The sequence below is a fragment of the Notolepis coatsorum genome, assembly GCF_963971535.1.
Source record: "Notolepis coatsorum genome assembly, chromosome: 3".
NCBI classification, from domain to species: Eukaryota; Metazoa; Chordata; class Actinopteri; order Aulopiformes; family Paralepididae; genus Notolepis; species Notolepis coatsorum.
The window spans coordinates 11,971,821-11,997,423 of record NC_140167.1 but is presented as its reverse complement, the minus strand read 5'-3'; the positions used below and the strand labels follow the sequence as shown (position 1 = coordinate 11,997,423).

The following is a 25,603-nucleotide window of genomic DNA, read 5'->3' as shown; positions in this document are numbered from 1 at the left end:
GCACTTACCCCCCACAGTCAGATCATCTGGGAGAGTGGAGGCTATCACGTGCTTCCTCCGACACACGTCCAGCCAATCAACCGCTTCTTTTCACCTGGCAGCGCGGATCCTCCCTGAGAGGGCGTAGCGTGTGGAAGGATCACACTATCCCACTCAGGTCCTATCCGCGCTTAGCAGGCGCCCCGACCGAACTGTAGGAGTCGCTGTTTACAACGACCCGGACCCACCCCGCCAGCTTCTCCCACCCTCTAATACTGCCAATTGTATTAGTGTGAACGGCCAGCCAAGCTGGTGACAACCCCGGAGCTGTGAGCTGGATTCAAACAGGCGAATCCAGCTCCGGGGTTGGTGACGAACGCAATCTCCGCTACGCCAGCTAACCGCCCTTGTTTTAAGTAATCTTAATGTGAATGAAATATGTTGGGTTCACAAGCAATAAGTAAGTGAGGAGAACGAGGAAAAGTATGTCAGTTGGACATATTCTGATCATGTGGAACCAATGTACACATTAAAATCAAGTAAATGCAACAAACTTTTTTTTTCAGTGCATAATGTTGGCACCTGGAAGACATTAATTTAAGACGATGATAAGATGATCCTTTATTCATAAATTTATTAAACAAGGGCGGCTACGTGGCGTAGTGGGCAAAGCACTCGCCACGAAATGCTGGAGACGCTGGGCTCGTCAGTTCGAGCCCAGCGCTCCACATTTGCTTTCAGTTTAGCTGGTCGTCCGTACTAATACACATTGGCCGTATTAGGGGGTGGGAAACTGATGGGTGGGGATCGGGCGTTGTGGACAGCGACTCCTACAGGTCGGTTGGTGCGCCTGCGCAGTAGAATCAGGAAGTGTCGGGGGCAGCGTGAGCCTCCCACACGTTACTCCTCGCCACTGAGATCAAGCTGCGCAGGTGAAAAGATGCGACTGCTGTTACCTCAAGTACCGGAGGGGACTTGTGCTATGTATGACTAGTCCACATTGCAGCCGGCTTGTGGGAGGCAAGAAACAGTGTTCGTGATAGGGGAGGGTTGAATTGGATGATACGAAATTGGGATGGGAGAAAATATGGAAAAATGGGAGAAAAAGTGGATCAAAAAAATGTTTTATTAAACAAAAGGTATTATTTCAAGTCTTTTTCTTTTTAAAATAGGTTTTTGGATTAACTTTGTTTGGGGGGGGTGGACATTTTTTCAAGGATTTCTTCACTTTTTTTTTAGGTGAAATTAATTACAAGGATTCTTTTAGTTCAAGGACTTTTTTCACCATGCCATTGGATGTTGTTTTTTGGCATCTCTCTCTAGAGACATTTAGTCTTCTTCTTTACTTTTATTTACCCAGGTTCGCTGGATGCTCTTTTTCAGCAGCTTCACATTTACAGTTCCATTAAGAGTGTATTTTAAAGCTAATTCTGATATAGATACAAACTAATAATACATGCATGTTGTTTCAATAATGTACGTGGGGGTCCCCAAACTTTTTCCTGTGAGGGCCACATAACTTTTCCCTTCTCTGGTGGGGTCCGGGGTCAGTTTGTAACAGAAAAAGTGTGACGATCGCAGGGGTGCCTAAACGTAAACATTTATTGTTTTCCAGAAAGCCACACAACCAAATATTAATAACCCTTTCCGGGATCTTCACAGAAAAAAAAGTCAGGAAATAAATAATAACCCTATTAATGAAATAAATAACACTATTTATGAAATAAAAATACAGTACCTACAGACCACCTACTATTTAAAAGCACAGTGCAGGACACACTCAAAGGTTATTGCACCTCAGAGATGGCAGTGGACATATATGACAGGACAACGGCCATATGTAATGGCCTTGGGATTGAGGAACATAATACCAGCCAAAGGAGGAAGCAGAAAAGGATGGACGAGTATGTAGTTGAGTAATCTTGTGGCACAAGCTCAGACCTCAGCTCAGGAGATCAGCTGAGACACTGTTCTATCCAGTCCTCGACAGAATGCTGCAACAGCTTGAGAGCAGGTTCTCATGAGTTGGAGAACAACTTATGAGAGGCATACAGGCATGTTATCCAGCCTCAGACCTGTTTCTCTGTGGAATTGCTGCAACCCCTTGCCACACAGTACAATATCAAACTACTGCCAGAGGAGATCACAGTTGCAAAGTGTTTCCTGGCCAGGACAGGCAGAGATGCAGTCCCTACTATCCAAAGTGTCTTTTCCCTCCTGGATGATAATGAATTTTATTTATAAGGCTCCTTTCAGGACACTAAAAAAAAGTCCACAAATCGGTGAATGAAAAAATAGGATCAAATGAAAACTACTACTTACTAAAATTGGATGTTTGAAAGTACTAAACTAACAAAATATCAAACACTAACAAACATTCAGCAGACAATGGGGATGCTGCCATCTTAAAAAAATATATATATTTAAGCTGCGGGGCTCTAGCCAAACTGGTTTAATCTAATCAGCCGGAGCAATCCATGGACCCATGAACTTTGGCTTTTGTTTGGACAAATCATATTCCTAGTGTAAACAGGTTAGCCTAAAGGTGGTGGGATTTAATATTTTTCCATGTTTACATTGCATGGAAATTTAGCATTACTTCTGTAGACATTAAGTAAAAACTTAGAAGTTGAAAAAAAAAAATTTTTCAGTCAGCAAATGTAATCATTCCAGCATCCACAAAAATCAATCAACTTTGTGGTGACATTCAGCATTTTCCTTTGAAAACCAACCTATTTTCTTGATCCTCCAACCATCCTGTAGTAGAGGACAGGGTTTGATAGGACAATTATAATAATGTATCAGTTTGCCAGATTTTACTAATAATTTTCTTTACTGCACGGACTATAACATGACGTCGGTTAGGGTACTTGCTCACTACTACTACCTTTCTATTGTACTATAATTTTCATTGCCTGCATTTAGGTCTTTCTACCATTACCCTGCCCATACCTGTACCCCATGCTGCCTGCATTTCCCAAAGGGGATCAATAAAGGATTATCTTATTACATCTACACCATTTACTTAAAAGAAAGTTTAATTAATTCTTCCAGGACATCTTCAAGTACGGCCTGACAGCTTCCTCACTAGGACACGTTGCTGCCTTGTTCTACATTTACTGCAAGGGGAAATAAAAAGTATACACAAGGTTCTTTTTATTTGTAGCAAATCAACTTCTTAAATTTACAACAAACATTTCCCTGCTACAATAACCAGAGAATCCCATGGCTTCTTGTGTTCAGAGTCAGAAAAAAAGGGGGGGGGGATTCAGGGCAAGATTAAGGGGAAGAAAACAAATGAAAACCTGTGTGGAAGTGAAGGAAATCAATCTCTGGTAAAGACAAAAAAGATATAGATTATACAAATACACCTCTCGGTAGAGATTAGAGAAGGTCCTGCAACTCACAGCAGTTTATAACAAACTAATCCCGGCACCATTTCAATTAACAAGTAGACTAAGTCACAGATGAAAAAAGAAAAAGCATTCAAGATGTTAAGCTTTTGTTTTCACATAACAGGGCAGTGGATGAGAAACTGGTATGAGCACCCATTTAAAAAATAAAAAGGTACCTCATGAAAAGCAATTACAGTATCGGCGTAAAACAATTGAGCCGGCGTAAAACAATTGAGCAGACGTCACAAGTCCATGTCCATTATTTGGGGGGGGATTTCTCATACAATTTCCTTGTCCAACGGTACAATGATAAGACCAGGGGGACTCTGTCTTCATAAAAACATTCCAAAATGGCTTCCCCTTCAACAGTGGGAAAAAGAAAACGGAAACCCACTGACCAGACGTCTCCCAGCGCAGAGCCTCTGTGCGGGCGATGGATCCAGGCCTCGCGTCCTGCGCCGTTTCATTTAGGTGTGACGACTTCCACCAGGAGCTACTTTTGAAGAATATTTGTGTGTGTTTTATATATAAAAAAAATAGCAGTGTGGGTGGATGGAATCATATCATTGCACTTGTTAATATACCATACCCTCAACTGGTAGCTTGGACAGCCATTTGATTATTATTATGTAACATTCCAGACAAAAGATTGACATGACATGTACCCTGCAAATAAAAATAAAAAATAAAAGAAATACAGAACATTACCCAATCAAAAAGGGTCACTTTGTCATTCTGTATATTTCGTTGGAAAGTGGAGGGTTTTCAAAAGGACTAATAATATATATATATATATCAATTATTAATAGAAAACAAAAATAGCTTACATTGGAAGCACATCCAAACGAAGCATAAAAATAAAATTAAAAAAAGGCGAACGCCGGCAGAATCATGACCAAATGCTCTATTTCAAAACAAAAAGGACTTGCAGTTCTAAAAAAGGCAACCCTTCCCTTCATTAAAAATTATTTGGCCGTCGCACACAGGCCTGCGGTCGGTAGCGGTCTTGTGAAGCGTCAGTCCCATCACTCTGCTGCAGCAAGGCCTTAGTGCTGGCTCTCCACGGAGGCGGAGCGTGAGCGGGACCGCTTCTTCTGCACGGGAGCGGGGGACCGCGAGCGAGACCTGGAGCGTGACACAGACCGGGAGCGAGAGGGGGAGCGAGCCGCAGGTTTGCCGCCGCCTCCTCCTCCTCCTCCTCCTGAGGTCTTCTTCTCTGGCGTGCGGCTGGCGGACCTGGAGCGGCTCCTGGAACGTTTGCGGCTGTTGGAGCGGGAGCGGCTCTTGGAGCGAGAGTAGCTGCGGGAACGGGAACGGGAGCGGCTCCTGCTGCGACTGTTGGAGAGGACATGGAGGATGTTTTAGAGCTACGCCATCAATGGGTACACTAGGGTTACACAATGCACCAATACTAGAAAAGTATCGATACCCTACCGTTAGAAACGGCCCAATATTCCACTTTATTAGTATCGATACTTTTAGAATAATAGCCCGATACGTGGGCGGCTACGTGGCGTAGTGGGCAAGGCGCTCGCCATGAATGACGGAGACGCTGGGCTTGCCTGTTCGAGCCCAGCGCTCCACATTGCTTTCAGTTTAGCTGGTCGTTCATACTAATACACATTGGCCGTATTAGGGGGTGGGAAACTGATGGGTGGGGATCGGGCGTTGTGGACAGCGACTCCTACAGGTCGGTTGGTGCGCCTGCGCAGTAGAATCAGGAAGTGTCGGGGGCAGCATGAGCCTCCCACGCGTTACTCCTCGCCACTGAGAGATCGAGCTGCGCAGGTGAAAAGATGCGACTGCTGTTACCTCAAGTACCGGAGGGGACTTGTGCTATGTATGACTTAGTCCACATTGCAGCCGGCTTGTGGGAGGCAAGAAACGGCGTTCGTGACAGGGGAGGGTTGAATTGGATGATACGAAATTGGGATGGGAGAAAATATAGAAAAATTAGAGAAAAAGTGGATAAAAAGAATAGCCCGATACTATTTTCTATGAGTTGGGTGGATGCGTGACCGGAGCAGTGTGTGTGTGAGAGCGCAGGCTTTGCATAGTGCCGATTCTACCTAAAGACAGGACTCGATCGTGCAAGTGTTTCACTCGCATTTGCCAACAAAAAATATTTAAGAGCAAAGATTATATCAAGCCTGACAGTTCGACGACCTAAACTAATGTTAGCTGCTAATGTCAAGCAAGCTGGTTCCAAAAAAAGGAGTTAGTATGACGGCCGGGGGCAAGCCGGAGGCAACGCCGACAGCCGGATTCGAACCCGGTGTCTCTTGCGTTGGTGACGAGCGCAATGTCCGCTGCGCCACCCAGCCACCCATATGGAAGGAAGGTTTGAAAGGTTCCTGCAATCGAAATTTTTATATATATATATTTGTTGACATTTCGTGACGAGGCCTTTCAAGATATTTGAGTCCAAATGTCACCAATAAACGTATCCCACTGGAAACGAATGTCACCAATAAACGTATCCCACTGGAAACGGATTAAATATGGTGCAAGCAGGGGCGCCCCAGTGGCGAACCACATAGCGCGCTCAGCCGCAACACGGCCAACCCGGGTTAGACTCCCGAACCCGTCGTTATTTGCCAAATGTCTTCCCCCCACTCTGTCTCCCGTTCCTCCTCTGTCTCTCTCTACTGGACTGCCCAGTAGCAATAAAGCGATAAAAAAAATCTTTAAAAAAAAAATATGGTGCAAGCATGCCACCTGTAGTAGAGACTCTTCTCCATCAGCCGCTTGGCAGGTAACGTAACCAGTTTGTAAAATGGTGACAAACCCACTTGAATCCAGTGACCAACGTGGCCAATGGAAAGAAAAGTATGTTACCTGCCCTGCTCTTCCTCACAGTAACAAACTATTAAGTCATGATGAAATAATTATTGTAACAATAATGACGACTCACCTCCTCCTGCGATCCTCGAATATCTTCAGCTTGCGACCATTCAGGTCTGTTCCATCCAGCTTGGCGATGGCACTCTTCATATCACTGTGGGAGGCAAACTCAACCACCCTGTGGATATTGCAGTAAAAAAAATCGTTTAGCTTTAGTGTCATTCCATAATATAAAAACAAACTCTTGGGTTCACAAGTAATTTATCGCTCCTTCACTAAATAGGTGCACTATGTCAACTATGTCGTTAAACAGCTACCTGAAAAGTTAATCCTTTCACTGTCGTTTACGATAGCAGGGCCAGCACATTTACTATTCCAAGACTACTTTCTAGGCCAGAGCAAACCCTTTGACATGGAGGACCAAGAGCCAAAATGTAACATGGCTGGTGGGAACTGGGCCAAATAATGCATGGGACATGCGATACCGGTGTTACTCAAGTGTTCAGGCATCCAACAAGTACATTACATGCCCACCAGTGTACAAAAAAAATATAAAAAAGAAATGTAAATCCCCTTTAGTTCATTTTTGGATATCAGTGCCCACGTTCATCAATTAAAAACAGTGTCACCACAGACAACATGATAAACTGAAAGTCTGCAGGTGGTCTCTGCAGCACAGAGTAGCTTAACTTTCACTTCTAGAGTAGATTTAACTTCACGTGAAGCAGCAAAAAGGAGCTCTAGAAACGACACGACAGGTTACACAATGATGGCGGAGGATTTGGCAATATTTCAGATTTAAATCCTGCAGCAGCTTGACTGGAGAAGCACAGAGGACCAGTCCAGACCCGGAAAAATATGTTTGCGCGATGCGCTAAACAGCTACATTGATCCATCAATGAATTTTTTACCGGTAATTAGAACATAACACAACGACACAGCGGATCAATGTAGGCGCATAATGTTAAAAAGTAAGCGCTCTACAGATATTGAGCATTATTCTGTAAAATGTCGGGCGTCACCGGTAATACTGGCGTTGTCATGTGTATTAGTCATGGGAAATTTTACATAACCGTGGCAACCATGCTGGACATCGATCATTAAATAAATGTAACAAGTGTTTGTACTTTGCAATAGTCAAGGTGGTTTAACACTGCAGTCCACAGACGTCCCTGTTCGAGGCCAACATTTGAGTCACAAAATTATGACAGAAGATAGATCTAAAAATAACATTAATTACCGGTACATGTACAGTAAATAGGGATGGGGAGCAGCGTTTCCGTTAGCCGGTAATTACCGGTATTTGACTGGCAAAATCTGTTGAAGTCCGACATATTTAATCTCTCCGGTCATAGTGTCCGGTGAAAATAGTTCCCTCTGGGCACAGTTTGATTATTTGAATTGTATTTGGATGGGCTGGAGTTGGGTGGCCTATGCGATGAACGAAACAATCATTGAGTTTGTTGTCGTTGCTTCGCTCAGCGAGAGCTTGCTGCTGGATTTGCGGAAGGCATGCAGCTGCAGACCCACAGAACCCACCAGCTTTGCTGGCACAGTGCGGTCCCCAGACCTGGAAAGCTGCTCTGCGGGTCTGCAGCTGGATGCTTCTTGCAAACTAACTGCGGCCGGCTCGCGCTGATAACAGCTTTCATTGTTGGACCGGCTGCTTGGTGGAGCAACGATGAAACGAATGTAATGAATCGTTCGTCGCATGGGCTATTTAATTTTGGCCTGTTTTGGTACGGTTCGGGTGGTCAAGTTGTGCTTGGAGGGAGTTGTTTTCACCGGACATTATGACCAGCACCAAGTCGTTGGGAGGTGGATACATCACGCAAACCCACGATAATGTTGCCGCCTCTCTCTGCAAAATTTCTCAGTTCTTCGCTTGATATAATTAATACAAATGTCCAATATAACGGAATTCGTTAGCTCATAAAAATGTGATTATAACAGACTGCTGTTTAGTGTCGGACCGACTGCCCACATACGCGGTCTATTTTATTTCAAGTCAGCAGCAGCACGGAGTATCGAGGGACTTATTTTATTTGGAATATATTAATGACTATACGCAAAAGTAGCCTCGTTTTAAGTAATAATATTATAAATCTACATGCCTTGAGGATGACATTCTTTATATAGCCTATATCAATTGTTTTAAAGCTCAATAAACTATGACCGGAATTAATCTCATTTGTCCGGTAGATTGAAATCTTGCAGGTCACGGAGACCGGCAACAATTTTTCCTAACGGAAACCCTGATGGGGAGAGTAATTGATTACCCGCCATTTCAACTGAACGAGTGGTTTTTGAAGGTGCTCGATATACACCCCCCCCCCCCCCCCCCCCCCCCGACCGAGGCGCACACACATGCAGCATGCTCACACACGCGCTGTGCTCTCTATCTGTCTGAAGCGGAGCGGGGCTCTGCTGTGCTTACACTTATGCAATACACAATACTAACTAGAGATTAGCGTCACATAGCTGGCCTTTTTCTGAAAACCCAAGCACATATTGTTCCATAGCATACGCCTTCAGTTGATCATGACAAATCCTCTTACCTTGACGATTAAAAAGCCTCCATAATTTAGTAAATAAAGTTGTAGCCAGCCAGCTAGCATTGATGCTATTCAAAATGCTATTCACATTAGCTAAATAGCTAACCAACTAAATACAATAGACAGTGGTATCCTGAGGTAACGTTAAATACAGACAACGTTTGCTAGTCGAAATGACTGGACACACAGGGACAAGTTAAACATAAATCAATTAATTTATTCCAACAGGTAGTTTGAGCCGCGGTCTCTCTCTCTCTCTCTCTACACTCCCGAACGTACGTGCCGCGGTGTGTGTGTGGAAAACTAGGGCATTTCAAAAGCACAAAACCGGACGGCACAACAACACTTCCGGTCGGGGGGTTTTCAAAATAAAAGAGCAACGTCTAAAACAGGACAGACATTTATTTTGTAAATTTGTGGCACGCACTTATTATCTTGAGACGTTTTCGTTTTTACGGAAACCTTTTTTTAAATGAAAACAAAACGAAAACGATCAAAATCTTTTTAGTCTGGACAAGGCCTAAATGAGAAAAACAGGACCAGGGATGCATAGATACAGATAGAATATCTGTACAGGCTAAAGTAAGAGTATTATATTATATATCCAATACTTTTCTTTTTCTTTCTTTCTACCACAATACACGGCCACTGATGGATCCATGGGACTTGGTAAAGCACTATGGACCCAACTATGACCACTGATAAAAACGTAACTACACTAGCGTTATAAGAGCTAAACATTGCTACCTACCATACAAGTGCATTGGTTTAGTGCACTTCCGGTTGCCACTGAGCGGAAATGTTTGTGCGGACCTGTTCTCCCAAACTGGTAAGCAAATGACTGTTTTTACGTTATTTTCATTTTTACGTTACTATTTTTTTTTTTTTTTTAAACATTGATCTTAACTGATCACTGTGACTTTATTGCTTTTATCGTTATATATGCCTATAATTGTGTACAGCACTTTGAGCTACATGACATGTATGAAAGGTGCTTTATAAATACTTACTTACTGAAATCTAAATACCAAGAGTATAATATGACGTGAAATCAAAAGCAAAGAGCCCCATTTAATTCTTGACACTTGTTGAAAAGGGGATCATGATCATCTCAATCATTTTTGCCCAATAAAGCTAAACTAATGGTCCATGTCTATACTGTTGGATTATTAGTAATGGATTAGAACCCGGTATTGGCAGATAATTCAAAGTTTAGGATTTGGAATTGACCTCACACCTAGTCTTTTCTCAACCAACAATATACATATGCACCCGTCTGTACATACCTACATATAATTATTTTTTACATACGTACCTACATATTATTTTTACACATCTGTAGAAACTATCTATATCTGTACATATACCTTACCTACTCTTACTAGTTGTGCTGTTGGCCAGTATGACTTACTACCAGGGTTCGAAATTAACGGGGGCTTGGGGCATTAATGCCCTTGAAAATGGACAAAATGCCCTCGAAAATTTGTTAAGGGGGCACAAAATGCCCCAGACAGTTTACTAATTATATATTTATCCGGTAATGGAGCGTCTGTGTGTCGTACGGTTCAGATGACGCGGAGCCGGGAGAGGTGAGCACTGGCTGCAGCCAGGTGCTAGTCAGTTTGTGTAAAAATGGCAAGCACAATAATAAATCAATCTTCATTACGACTTTAAAAACATAGCCATAGGCCTACACACATCTTGCCATAGCGTTAGCAGTTTGTACAACACAACGCACGTTTTAACTATGGTAGCACTAGCCCCAGCTAATACAGTCAACAAAATGTTACCGTAGCTACTAGCTAGCAGAGGAGGGAATGAGAGTCTGAGAGGCGGGGTGTTTAAAGACAATGATAGGCGTTTATTCAACATCCAAGAAGGCTAACATACAACTGTGTTTTACTAACTCCAACCGGGACTATTGCCGCTTTCGTGCTGCTTGTTGATGTTATGATCTCCTCCTAACGTTACCGGAGCTGAAGGTGCCACACGCTAAAATGTCCGTGGGGACCCGGCGCCAAACCATAGATAGTTCCAACTCAACGAATTACGTAATCCACCACAGTTGCACTCAATATTTAAATAATGTTAGTCTAAATAAATGTAGACAGATACATAATAATTTCAAGCAGAAAACGAATATTTCCATTAAGAACTGACAATCAGGGAATTTAAACATGGTTGACATTGTTTTTTTGTGTTTATATTAAAGAAAGGAAAGTCTAGTGCTGGCTGAGCATATTGTTTGTTTGCACTAAGTTAATACTATGTAGCCTATATTTTTCAGTCAGTTCGGTCTTTGTGTGCCAAACATTATTTAAGGCTGTAAACACTGTAAACTTTATTTTTAATATATATATAAATGAGACGCATGTTTAGATTTGAGTTTTTTTTTTTTTTTAATATATAAATTAACGTATATCGAACCGAACCGAAAACCGTGACCCGAAAACCGTGATACGAACCAAACCGTCCATTTTGTGAACCGTCCCACACCTACCGTTTATCATAAAAATTCAGTGGCCCCGAAATACAAAAAAAAGCCCCCGAAAATCAATTAAGGGGGGCAAAAAAAGCCCTTGAAAAAAAGTTAATTTCTAACCCTGCTTACTACCATAGTGTCTTTGTTTATACATCTGATTAGCACTATACTCAGTAGTAGTAATTTATATAGGTTAACAGTCTGTAGTGTGGTAGTGAAGGTTAACCTTCTGCAGTGCGGTAGTGAAAGGGTTACATTGAGAATAATGAATGTAACACTTTTCAATACCACATATACCCTGGAATGATATTTTGTGGACGTTCTAATCCTCCGGTCGAGCGGGACACACTTACCCCTCGTTCTTATTGGTCCTGTGGGCATCCACAAAGGTAACCTCCCCCACCTTTCTCATCAGGTCCTTCAGGTCCTGTTGCAAAGCATTACGTAAGAAAAGCAAAATGAGTACAACACGGAACAGAGCATGCGACGTGTCTGAGAGAGCCTTCTCAAAAAAACCTGGAGGGAAATAATAAACAGGCAACATGAAACCAGCATTCACACAAACACCTGTCTCCTGAGGTTATCTAACACTGAGCAGCATTCACACACAGTTGTCTCCTGAGGTTATCTAACACTGAGCAGCATTCACATACACACAGTTGTCTCCTGAGGTTATCTAACGCTGACTTTTCAACAGCAAAGACCATATTATGAGCAGCTCTCGTTGCAGTGGACTGGACGTGTAAAGCGAGGAAGACCAACTGAAAAGGCTCCATGACAAGTTAAGACAAGGAGGAATATACTAGAAAATTTAGAAATACCATTAATTATTGGTTCCTTGCATGTTTCTAGATTTGACGGGGCCAAAAACACTAGTGAGACTAAATATAACTATGCAGTTAGCACAGCAGTTAACACTTAAAAAAAAGTTAAATGACAGTATAAAAAAAAAGAAAAAAAGAAAACTGTATTTGAGGCCTGAGTGTTTATTATTATTTGTGTTTACCAAGACAGGGGAATGAGAAAATAGTAACCTTAGGTGAAAAAAATATGTTTTGATCATGTACCCAATCAAACTTAATAGTCTCCTGCTCAGTATACAAGGCTAACAGCAACTATATATAGTTTCACATACTAAAACTAGACCCCTCTACCCCGTTCCTTAAGAGAAATGTAAAGTCTCCCCTTCTACCAACCCTTAAAAAACCAATCACATGAGTTTTATGCTACTTACCATTCCATACCCCGGAAGACATTATCATAGAGCCACTTGTCCAAATAGCAAATCGGAACCCAATGCAGAGTTAAGCCCTTGAGAAACGACCACGCCTTGACCTCGGGAATCCGGGCCTCCACAAGTAAGGAACCACCAGAGAGCAAGTAGGGGGGAGGGGGGGTGCGCGCCCCCAACTCAAACACCCCCCCCAGCTCCGTCGGCAACAGAAAAAGACCCAAACGGCAAGAGTGGCGGGAGAGCGGAGTGGATTTGAGAGGGATTACGGCAGTCGTGAGGGGGGAGCCGCCAGACCACAGAACCTCCAGCCTGTGGCTATGGACCTCCTAAGGCTACCGTATCCTGCGCTAGACCACTTTCACCCGCCAAGGGGCCCAGCCAAGATTTAGACCAGCGGCAACTGCGTGTAAGGAGAGGCACCAAAATGGACACTATTCAGAAAAACAATCCAGGAGAGGGCGCTATGCACTTCAGATGCCTCCGTGGAGGCTGTGCATGCAACTCTGATAACATGGAGACCATTATATATTTTTTTTTTTAACTTTAGAAAATATTCTTGGGTTAGAAAACCCAGCGGCATTACTACCACTTTCTCTCTACATATGGAGGTAAAAGTTATAATTGGGAATAAAAAATTAAAAGGGGGGGCTTGCCATTCTACTCGACCAATTAACTAACGGTTAACTGGTTAACCGGTTATAGGTTAACCAGTTAACCCATTTTAAAAATGTTGACTATGAGACAAATTTAACGTGGAACGTTCAAATTAATGCTGAAGAAAAACAAGAAAGTTAACTTTTTTTTTTATATAAAAAATTTGACAAAAACCAACTGATGCAATGTCTTACCTGCCAGCTGATGCGGGAAGAGAGGTTCTCCACAATGAGCCTGTGGTCTGTGCGCACAGGGGGGCCATACCTGCAGGGCGGGAAGCAAGGACACTTTACCAAATAGTTAACCATTTCACTGCAAGAATACAGAAGGTTAACCCTTTCACTTTCACCGTCTGTAGTGTGGTAGTGAAAGGGTTAACCTTCTGTAGTGTGGTCATGAAAGGGTTAAGGGCTATGAGTTGCTGAGCTTGTGTACACAAGGCAGGTCTTATTTTTAGAACATGTTTTTGTGTAGTTTTCAAAAGCATTTTGAGTGACTACAGTGTACTAGGGACGCAACGAGGAGACTTTCAGTCCCGATAACTGGGCTTTGGGTATCGGCCGACACAGGGTACTGATCCATTACTTTTAATGAAAAGTAGAGACATGCCAGACATTTTGGAGCCATTGGACAAAAACATTGATATATATATATATATATATCACATGTTTCTCTGATAAGAGTTAATGTGGCAACAATTCAGCAAATCATGTCACATTGCTTTGACATGTTAACTTAAGACGCGTCTTTTGGTATTGGATTTAGTATCTGGGAAACTCTGATATTCTATTGTAGCCTGGTATCAGACCGATATCCAATACCAGCATCGGTGCCTCCCTAACACAGTGTACATTCACGTGAATGACGAAAAACCCTGAACGCTCGTTAAAATCGCTTACAATTTTGTGTTAAGTCAACGAGGCAGGCAACTAAGGCCTTGTCCAGACAAAAACTATTTTGATCTTTTTCGTTTTCATTTAAAAAAAAATCCGTAAAAACGAAAACGTCTCAAGATAATAAGTGCGTGCCACAAATTTACTAAATAAATGTCTTTCCTTGGGCGGCTGGGTGGCGCAGCGGACATTGTGCTCGTCACCAACGCAAGAGACACCGGTCTGGAATGCGGCTGTCAGCGTTGCCTCCGGCTTGGGCCGGCCGTCATGACCGAAAATTCGGCCACCAAAAACTATCGGCCGAAAATGGTTAAAAAGGCTCTTTCGGCCGAAAGGGTTTTAGCACAGAAAATATATCACTGAATGTCAAATAACGTGTTGTTGTAGGGCTGGGCGATATGACGATATTATATAAATATCGGGTACAGTTCATTAACGATACACTTTTTAAACGTATCGTGGATATCGTGATGTTTTGCCCAAGAGGCTTGTGTTGCGTCAATCTGGTCCACACGTTGACACTTTTGAACAGCGCCGCCCCACACACACACTACTGCATCAAAAGTTACTACTTATGATAACAAAGGCATTCGTTTTGTGGCATTGACGTTATATAGTTACACTTTCAATAACATCAGCGTATTTACATAGCAACGACCGAGGTCGACCTAGATATAGCAAGCATTAGCCGTTCATATCTCAGCCCGTGCTGACTCCGTTGTGCCCATTCTGCGGTCTGTTAATAACGTTTTCAATCAGACAGATGTATGGAAAGGCTTTTATTATAACATCCGTTGCAGTAAAATCATTATGCCTCCAGTCGTTTAGTCATTCTGCAGAGCTAAAAAGCTAAACGTCGGCCGCGGCGAGCTACCGCTGCCATTGTTGTTTTCATTGAGCTCTCCATGGCGGAAGTAAAAAATTAATACGCGCAAGCGATGTGACGTAATTGGCAGACGCAACTGTCAATCAAAATGATTCTGTTTGCCGACTGAATGAATAAACGTTATTAACAGATTGCAGCATAGGTACAATACAGTACAGCTCAATACAACAACAGTCAACAGTGGACTGGAGGATGCAGACCAGAGAAAGACTTTCGTCTTGTTTACATCAGGGTCCCCCATTTTCAATTCATCATATTTCATATCTAAATCATATAATATCCCATTGCTAAATATATGCAATATATAATCTAATAATCCAATAATCTAAATCTAATATATAATATAAAAATGCTAAATGCATGGGTATTTTATTTTGTCTTTAATGTTAGCTTGCAAACTCAAATACTGTCTTGGTAAGCCTCATAATGAATTGTTTGGGGAAAAAAAGAAAAACATCGTGATGCGTATCGTGTATCGCCGAAAGGTCAGAAAATATCATGATATCATATTTAGGCCATATCGCCCAGCCCTATGTTGTTGTGATGACGTAATCAAAACGCGACTACAGACATAGCATGAGCAGCTTGGCAGCTATTCCTGCATTCTACAGCCTGTGATAACTAACTCCTCTTGGGAGTCGCTCTGTTTCTAAGTAAATTCCACGAGCAACGCATCCAATAAATGAGTCTTTAACATGCTTTATATCCTCGCCATTACTATATGCCCGACACGGTTAAAAACCCTTTTAACTAACGTTAGCGTTAAGCTAGCTAACAACGCTTCCATAGACCACCGCAATACTTCCGGTATTTTGAGGCAATGGGAGAGAGTGGGATGGGCTGGAAAGGGGGAAGGGAGCATGTGAATCAGGGCTGTACGCTAAGATTTTTCACTAGGGGCACACTTAACCTCACAAACGGTTCCAGTGGAGTTGCTCGGTGGTCAACAGTAGGCTTGGGCGGTATAATTTTTTTCATACAGTCATACCTTGATGACCTAATACCCCGGTATGACTTTCATTTTCATCAGCGGGGGAGGGGCAACCCGTGTTACCAAGTAAACAAATCACGGGTGGCCAGTTAGCCCGCAGCATCCTAGTACTACTAACGTTAGCTCTCAGAATGGTAGCCAGAAGCCTGCAGCACCCTAGTAACGTTAGTATTGTGTATTCAAAAACACACCGGACTGCGACGTAACGTTTTACCGTTTATTTGCTTTCTCCACCAGTGCACAACAACACACACTCTCGTTACCACAACGATTTACGGTATTTTCACAGCACTGTCGCAACATTACCGTAAAGCGTGAACACCGTTGTGATCCACATACACAACAGTTAGCTCTCAGAATAGCCAGTTAGCCAGCAGCACCAGCAACGGTAAGCGTGTCTCATTTAATTTCCACCACTGAAGCGGGGTTTCCCCTCCTCCTGTGTGTAGAAGACAACCAGCTCTGCGTGTGCTCGCTCCACTAGTGAGAACTGGTCTCGCCCTCTGCTGGCGCGTGTGTGCACTACAACCAACTACTGTCAAAACTCTGTTTCAGTGTAATATAAACTGAAACGCATCTGTGATTTTGACGGTATTGATTTTCAATACCGCCGGGATTTCGAAATACCCTGGTATACCATAATACCGCCCAAGCCTAGTCAACAGTGTCATGTACAGGGCAACTTCCAGGTGTGAATGGAACTGTGCGAATGTGAGGCAGGGCGTTGCAGAAAAAGAGCATTCGTGCTCAGAGAACCTAGCCTGGGTAAATAAAGGTTAAAAATGTATAATAAACAGTTTAAGAATTCCATTGTACTTGTTGCTTATGGCAAATAAAACTGCTTTCTGAAATCTGAATCAGACTAACTGGATCAGCAAGTTTGATTACAGCAGTTAGAAAAGGCAAATGAAAGTAAGATAGGATGGTAAGGTTTAGATAGGAAACCTTTAGGATTGGCCTCTCCAGTGGCAAATTGGGATTCGTATTTTCACCTTTTTGACATGAGAATGGGAAGGGTCACACTGCAATGCGGCTCCTGAAACGTGTTAATATTTTGCTTCAGGAGATGGCAAGAAGCAGCCGTTTGTCTTGCCAGCTGAACTAGTTATCGATTGGCTTTGATCTTCCGCTAGTGCTGCTTGGGCGAGTGAGCGAGATAGTACACGCACATGAAAGAGCGAGCAGTACACGCACATGCATATCAATGGAGAAAAGTGCCTTTCAGTTTCATCATCTCTATGGCCGCTAGCCAGATTCTGACCAAAAGCAGAGGTGGGGGAAATCTGCACGTTTACTCCACTCTGCCGTCCTGAACTGAAAACCTGGTGATGTTTGTTGCCATGGCGGCTCAACGCCCCTCACTCGACTCTGGCACAACCAAGCAGTGACTCCCGAGTCACACAAGTACCGGTATATAAATCGATGCTGCAGTGCTGCTATTCTAAAACAAAATATCCCCAAGGAAGTGCATTTGAAAATATATCAAGATTAAATTAAGATTTGACAACTTGTGCATTATAACCATTAATTTGCTACCAGATGTGACAAACCCTCTTCATAGGCTGAAGACGTGAATAAATGGCACCCTGGGGGGGGGGGGGGGGGGGGTAATATAAACCTGTAATAGCTGTTCTTTTGTTGCAAGTTAATAACCACCTCTACCTTCTTTTTAACCGTTTCTGTATCCTTAATGTTTGTACTAGATTGTTTGTACTAGATTCTAGTAACTACAACTAAAACCTTTACACGGCCAGTATCGCTTCAGGAGCATGAGTTGGGATCACCGTACCTGGATCCGCTGCTGCGAGACTGGCTGTAGCTTCCAAAACGTGGAGAAAAGCGGCCCATTCCTCGACCACCTCCTCCGCCACCACCTCGTCCTCCTCCTCCACCACCACCACCACCTCCTCCACCACCACCTCCTCCTCCTCCTCTATTTCTGGAGCGGGCATGCTCAATCGTCACCCTGAAATGAAGAAGTGAGCAACTACTTAAGAACATTCCTTTAGTGACCCCCTTGGGGAAATGTAATAAATACTGATGGGGAAGAAGGGAAAGTGGGTTTACTGCAGGTCTTGTTATGAGAAACAAAGCGGATCTACAATTTATTTATTTTAAATTGGGTACAGAGGAGCCACATCATTCAAATGACTGGAAGAGTGTAACATCAACACATAGTCACTACATACATACATCAAGAGCTATACACATGAAAAAAAGCCATGGGTTCAGGGAAACATTGCAAAAGGTTTCAGAATTATTAAACAGAATAATGTAGGATGACAAACCTTGAAGAATATAAGTTATGTTAGATCCCCATATTATACTCCTTTTCAACAAGTTAATAACTTAATATAGGTCTTGAAGGTCCCCAAAACACATCTTTGACGTTTGTGTGTGCTGAAAATACAATTCAGTTTATGCCTTCTAGCATGTGTCTATAAACCTCTGTCTCAGTCCTGTTCTTTTTTTATTTGTATTAAAAATGAGCTGCTCCTGCTCCCCAACAGAACTGCATGTAAACGATCAAACAAAAATGTATATCCAACAGTCAAACTAGGCGTTGCAACTCAAATATGACCCAAGAGTTAGAGCTGTCCCCGAAGCCCGTTTTTGGGATTCGAACGGACGTTCGAACAAGCGTTTTAAGCATGCAAAAAATGTGCTCCTAAAAATTTTTCTGGTTCAATACAGTCTACTCGAGTCTCGACTTTAGGCACCTAACGTAGAACATATGCGCATATTGTTGCGGTTATTAATTACTAGTAGTACTTACTGGTCATGGGAGGCTTCAATAACGTTTGGATGGTAATCCATTTTGTGAATACATTTGTTGAAACAACATCTTTGTTGGCCGACGGCTCCTGCCATCTTAATGATAGCAAGCTAAACGTGCATAGCTTAATTAACGTGCATAACATACCTGTGTAAGGTTAAGTAACTTGTGTGACATCACATAAATAGGCAGAGTATTAAACTGAACTCGAGTGGTTTTGGTTACGTCCACCACAAGGGCTTGTTTTTGGCACTGAAAACAGAAATATCGCTGTGCAAGGGGGCGAGTTGTTGCAGGAAGACAACACTGGAAGCTGTGGAGCATACCATCGATAGCATTGTAGACTTAAGTTTGTTGCAGTGGAATACAGCCCGCTTACCGTTATCCAAAAGATAAACAGCGGTTAGTGCATTTCCAAATTGTGCCAAAAACACCACTTTGCATAGCGTATTAGGCAGCGCTCATAGAATATTGATGGGGACATGCAGTTCCATGAGCAGAGAAACATGCTGCAGACAGAGTGGCTGTAATGTAATTACTATAAATAGTAACAGATCGTTATGCACTGGGAATTTTTCTGTGCATCGATATTACTACTGCCAAGCTCTTTAAGATGCCTTCTAAAAATAGATTTCACGAAACAAGTACTGGAACGCTACCCGAATAATTACTCAATCTGGGAAAACATTACTCTGGGGCACATCCCTAGTTAGTAGGCCAAACGGATCCCAAAATGTGCACAAGCAATGAAAAGGTGAGTCTTTCATAATATGAGACCTACCGGACGGTGATGACCTACCGGACCCCCAGGGCCCAAAAAAAACATAATTCAGTGCCCCTGGGACCCAGGCTCATAGTTATGATCTTGTCATGTTGGAATAGGATAGGAGCCCCACAACTCATTTAGGATGATGGCCCACATCTAAAAAGGAACATTTCACTCGCATTTGCCTCTAAAAATATGTGTGTGCAAACCGGAAAAAATCATAACTAGTGTGCGAGTGAAGACTACAACCACAGTAGTGCTTTTTTTCCGCTCTGCTGCTAATCATTAAACTACAAGTCCCACAAGTCGCATAAAGATTCCAATCACAGTAGTTCCCTGTGGTAACGCGACTGGTTTCAAGTGAGAGAAAGGAAATGAGAACACAGTACACGCTGGGAAAAAAAGTAACGTTAATAATTGTGAATTAATTTACCTGGTAACTATTATGCACCATGGCATTTCCTGCTATGTTTAGTTTTCTTATGCAAGTTTAGTGTAAGAGTTGAATTGTGTCCTTTTGACACAACATATATATATATATATATATATATATATATATATATATATATATATAAATCTTTCAGCCATACAAATGTTTAGATGTATACTGTGTCACAAGCTATATGATCACTGTTTAGTACACTTTCATACTCATGATTTTATCCAAATTCTTTTATTCTACTTTTTTTTATCTAGTTTCACTGTTTTTTAACTGCCATCTGTTGTCATTTATTTATGTTTTGTTTTTTATATAAGCTGTAGTGTCAAGCACCCTGTGCATTCGTGCTGTGAAGGGTGCTATATAAATAAAAGTAATTCATTCATAAAGTAAATGATATTGAGGCATTACAAATGAAAAAAATAGCAGTATTGTATAGTTTGCTGAGGCAGGGTACACAAGATGTGCAGCAGTGAACAGAAGACTACACCAACTGTATTGTTTTATGAGTCTTCTGCAGAAATAAATGGTGAAAAGCAATTCCGACTGAGTCACTCTTCCATCTCTGGCTAGATGAGACTCGAAAATGCTCCTAATTTCTTATTCATTCAGGAGCACATACACTCCTTGGGGGGGGAAGGTTAAGTAGGTTACCTTTCACCGCACAGTTCTTTGCCATTCAACTCATAAACTGCATCATCTGCGTCTCGGTGGTCTTCAAATTCCTGTGGGGGAGGAGGGGGGGGCGACGGTTTCAGCGAGGGGACATTTTACAAAGATAAACTAGACGGTTTCCATTTTAATATGGTCACCCAAAAAAAAGACGTCCACAACACTTTTAGAAATACTCACCACGAAGCCAAATCCATTCTTCAAGTTGACTTCTCGAATCCGTCCATAGCCCTTGAAGAACTTCTCCACGTCCCTCTCCCGAGCGTGGGGGCTCAGTCGGCCAATGAAGACACGACACCCGCTCATTGAGGACTAGGAGAAAAAATGGGGGGGGCATGTGTTTTGATAACCATCCAGCTTAATTATGTAATTTTTAACCTCGATTCTTTTTATTATCTAAAACAACATTACCGCCAACGTGTCTTAGCTAGCGAGCACTGCTTTGTTAAGCTAGCTAAAGCCGTCGCCGTTAGCGAGACAGCGTTAGCTAACATAACGTTAGCTCCAACCGGCGAGCACACGACCACACAAATGTATCCTCAAATCCAGATTTATACGCACCAAAACTACGTATTTCAATAATTATTATAACGTCATCTCAAACCCAGTATTTACTAAATAGCTTTAACTGCTCACCTCCGTTTTGACTTTTGGGTAGTGTCCTCTTAAGATGAAAAAAAACTGGCTAAAGTTAGCTCACGTTACGACCACACCGACGGTATCAATCAAAATGGCGACTAGCAGTGCAAAGTGCACGGGACCACGTTAGGCGACGTCATAAGAGGAAATAGTAGGGTATATCTGCAGAGCTGCAAGCCCAACGTCTGGGCGGGGCTTCGGGGCCTGTACTTGGTTTGACCGTTGGGCTTGCGGCTCTGCAGATATCCCCTATTGAGAGGAAACGCTGCTGGCTGTGTTGCCAGGTTGGATGTAGTATCTGTATAGTAAGATGACCCTCCTGTTGACCGTAGTCTGTGATCCGACCGCCAGTGTCCATTACAAAATCTAAATATCGGTCCTATTATTGGTAAAGCAAACGTAAGTCACTAGTCTCTAGGGATGAAGTACGTACTATTTAGATAAAATATGAAATGTGAACAGTCCACGTTTAGAGGTTTAGTTCTCTTATATGAGGGATACGGGTAAGAATTGGCAACCTAATGTATTAGATTTAAAGGGGCACTATGACATTTTGGGGGAAATCAGAGAAGTGAAAAGATTCTAAGGTATTTTTCATAAACATTTCTCTGGGTGCCTTGCTGGAACACTGTTGATGATGAAGATGTTTGTACTGTTTTAATGTGTTTACATAGACAGGGTCCACAATTCTGTTTACAACCACATTCTACATCAGTGCCTCAGCATTCTTTTGTTTTGATTTATGACCACATGAGGTAGCCTAGAATAATTGTACATTAAACATTAATCTCCAAAACCCAGAAGCTCTCGCTTTATGTAGCCAATAGTAAATATGTGATATAAACTAACTGCAGGCTCTGCAAATATAAATATATGTAAAAGTTAGCCTCATAGCATAATTGCCTAAGTAATTTTTTGGCCAAATTGATATTTCTGCCTAACTCTACTCTCCTCACACTGCTGCACCACCCTGGCTTAGTGGCTGTGTCCTCAGCCAATCAGAACCTTGTTATGTTGTTATGTTATGTGTGACTTGTGCGAAAATTAGTTTTTTCTTCTTTTCCGAAAGTCTTGAAAAATGACTTATGCTATGAGGCTAATATATAATTTTCATTCCCCAAACTGCACAGTGCACCTTTAGCACAGGGAAACACAATCACATATTAAATGATTTAAAAATCAAATATTTTTTCTTTTATACAATAATTTATTCATCATATCTGTGTGTATCCGTTGACTCAATCATACCATGTAATTTGTTTATCTAATCAGGGATGTGATTGCGCCTTAAGAAAAAAACCTGAAATTTTTTTAAACGATCTTTTTTTTAATATATATAAACCTCTCCATAAAACAGGGACACGTACACAAAGATTTCAAAATTGCGAGTGACTCCCTGCACAAAAAAGGCAGCAAATTAGACCCAGGCAACTACCGCCCTGTTTCTATTCTTACCTCCATCTCGAAAGTCATGGAAAAAATGTCCTACGAACGGGTCGAAAACTACCTGGTGAAAAAAAAGCTCATCTACGAATTCCAATCTGGCTTCAGAACATCCCATTCCACTGACACATGCCTCCTCTATTTGAACGACCACATCAAACACAAGGTGGATGCGGGCAAATACTGCGGCATGATCATGCTGGACCTCCAAAAGGCTTTCGACACTGTCAATCACTCCATTATGATTGATAAGCTAAAAGCAATTGGTTTTGATAGTTCATCAGTGAGCTGGATGCAATCCTACCTGGAGGGGAGAGAACAGGTGGTGGAGGTGAAGGGTACACTTGGATCTCGGTGCGTCTCCGAAATGCGTCCGGCCACTCGCATATCGTTGCGGGACTCTAGCCACACACCGTGGATATGGATCGCTGCCATAACTCAATAATCGACATGATTTGGGCGTGTATTATTATACAAACCGGAAATGGATCGACTCGATCTCAAATAACTGGGATCTTTTTTCTCCAGTCTCATCGCCCAACGGTAAGAGGACGTTGACATTACTTTCAGCCTGTTTGTTTATTATTATCCATGCAAACTGCTCTGATCTATATATCACCCATACTACATAAAGCATTTAACGACGATCACGGAATTATAAACGACCCCCCCCCCCCTCCGTTCATCCGCGCATGATCAGTCATAACGTTTAGGATCATGTACAGTTGAAATTTTTAATATAGCGTGGATCGGCAACAAACAGCATTTGATAATCTATATATGCGTTTATGCCAGATATCTCACGTTCTAGGAATTACTGCAGAAAACGATAAAAACATATTTATATTCTAGGCGGTATTTTCGTATGAATGTATGCATGAAAAAGTAAAACGTTCCTACATCCTGAACGATAGATAATCGATGTTGAATGGGCCATAGTAATGTCAATTTAGCAATACAATTTAAAAAGTTATAGCCCTGCAAAGAAGGTGAACATCTCCATAGACTTACAGTACTGGCAGAGAATGGTATAAGATGCTGAAAGTGCGTGGCAGGGAATGTGTTAAGAAAAAACCCTGAACATTTTCTAAATTATATATATATATTTTTATAAACACTCCATTTGAATGAATGAATACATTTTATTTGTATATATTGAACTGTTCACAGGGAAGAGGAAGGTGGGAGAGGAAAGGGACAAAGAAAATGAATCAAATATCTCAGTGTCCCCCTAAAAAAATTAAAGGGGGTCATCTTGACCCCTCCCAAGTCATCCTGGCTCAAACACTAATGTTAGGACCTTATCCTTTCTTCTTTGCAACCAGATTGTGCAACACCTGTAACCGGCTCCTCTGGAAGTCTTGCCTACTGCGAAGGGCTGCAGTTGGACTAATGGACTCTTTTGCTCTCAGGTCGATTTTGAGAATGAAGGTGGTGACATTTCTCCATCTCAGCTTCTTGGTTATGTCTAGGTTGGCTTCTGTGCCTCATGCTTGAGAGTTTGATGTTTCTACAGAGCTTCACATTAACTGGACAATGCTTGCTCTCCCTTGAGTAGTGTTGAGTGGCAGACTGCTGCACTGCTTGCAAGTAACCTTCCCTGGTTGGTCAGTTTTACAAAAGCAATCCAGTGTTAGTGTGTTTCCTAGTGTGTTGACGTCTTTACAGCATCTCGCGTCACTCAACAAAACTGCTAACATTATCGATAGCCAATGAAAATCTGTTATGCAAGAATAACAGGTCTGATAAATGTTGCTTTCACGTTTCACTTACCATGGGGGACCCTGATGTAAACAAGACAAACGTCTTTCTCTGGTCTGCACCCCCTTAACAATTGTGTGTATTGAGCCGTACTGTATTGTACCCATTCTGCAATCTGTTAAATAAAGTTTTCATTCATTCATTCATTCACTCACACCAGGTGGAAAAATTATTAAAACATATTATAAAAAATAAAATAAAAAATTTAATTTGTTTATGAATATTTTTTTGTCATGATTTTAGGTCAGAAAAACTGGAAATCCGGTTAAAAACTGAGAAATCACATCCCTGCTAATACCCTCCCGCCCCTTCATTCTTCAGACAAGCATTATTTTCCAGCTCGTTCTCTTTCTCAAAACTGCTCAACACGTTTTCTTCTTTCACCAGACGAGTTTACAAACTGAGGAAGAAATGTTTCACCGTTATCTTGTGTCTTTATTCTATTTACCATTCGTAAGACTGTCTTAGGTTAGGAAAGGGACATAAAGGTTAAACTTGAGACAAATACAATAGAAAAAAAATGTCGTCACTGTTCTGTTCTGTAGAAAGTGCCAGAAAGATTTTGAGCTTGGAATACTGGTCGGTCGCCCGTACGAAAACCATATAGACTCGGAATATAAACACAAAATAACCAGAATGACAAAATAATCTGCAAAACAAAATACTTTGTTTTACTTTGAGAAGTAAAAAATAAAAATTAGGGCATACAGATTATAAAAAAATAAAAATGGAACAAAATAAACGTAATTTGCACTTCCAACTCCATCGCCATGGTGATTATATGGAATGAGATACCTGTGCTACCACACCACACAGGTCAATTGTGATTTCCTTCCTGAGAGGGGGGGGTTGTGGGATATGTAGTCAGCTGTGAATTATACTACTGTAGCAGGAAAAGTACCTGGGGAGCTGGAAAAGGCTGGTAAAAAAACAAAAGAATGGATATGCTGCAGTGAGCTGCACGCTTTCGCATTTGTAAAAGCAACACTGCAATGTGAGAAGAAACGGGTAAGAACGACAAGCATAACCCGTCATTTGTGTATCGAGGGAGGAGAAAAACGACCTCTAAATGGTTTCTCCACAGGACAGGATGGCAAGGATCCTAAGAAGAGACCACGTAATGATTCCATGCAGGAATTCAAATGACATTATCCAAATAAATAACCCCAGGACATCCCTTTTATACTCCCTCTG

General features: G+C 41.9%; 1 protein-coding gene across 1 annotated transcript; it reads right to left on the bottom strand.

The window, feature by feature from the left end:
• Positions 1–3,118: 3,118 nt before the first annotated feature.
• On the bottom strand, positions 3,119–21,297 carry srsf5a (serine and arginine rich splicing factor 5a). Its single transcript, XM_084309955.1, has 8 exons — positions 21,203–21,297; positions 20,747–20,878; positions 20,549–20,619; positions 17,703–17,879; positions 13,338–13,407; positions 11,609–11,682; positions 6,289–6,396; positions 3,119–4,709 (listed from the first exon to the last, which is right to left on the bottom strand). Exons 2-8 carry the CDS (start codon positions 20,870–20,872, stop codon positions 4,421–4,423), a joined length of 915 nt encoding a protein of 304 aa, XP_084166081.1. The 5' UTR covers positions 20,873–20,878; positions 21,203–21,297; the 3' UTR covers positions 3,119–4,420.
• Between the last annotated feature and the right edge of the window lie 4,306 nt (positions 21,298–25,603).

Bases quoted from the DNA above. Each gene is read 5' to 3' on its own strand.
- srsf5a (XM_084309955.1), bottom strand. From the start codon at position 20,872: ATGAGCGGGTGTCGTGTCTTCATTGGCCGACTGAGCCCCCACGCTCGG. The intron at 13,408-17,702 runs GTACGGTGATCC...CCCGCCCTGCAG, and splicing joins TCTCGCAGCAGCGGATCCAG to GTATGGCCCCCCTGTGCGCA. The intron at 4,710-6,288 runs GTGAGTCGTCAT...CCTCTCCAACAG, and splicing joins TTCGAGGATCGCAGGAGGAG to TCGCAGCAGGAGCCGCTCCC.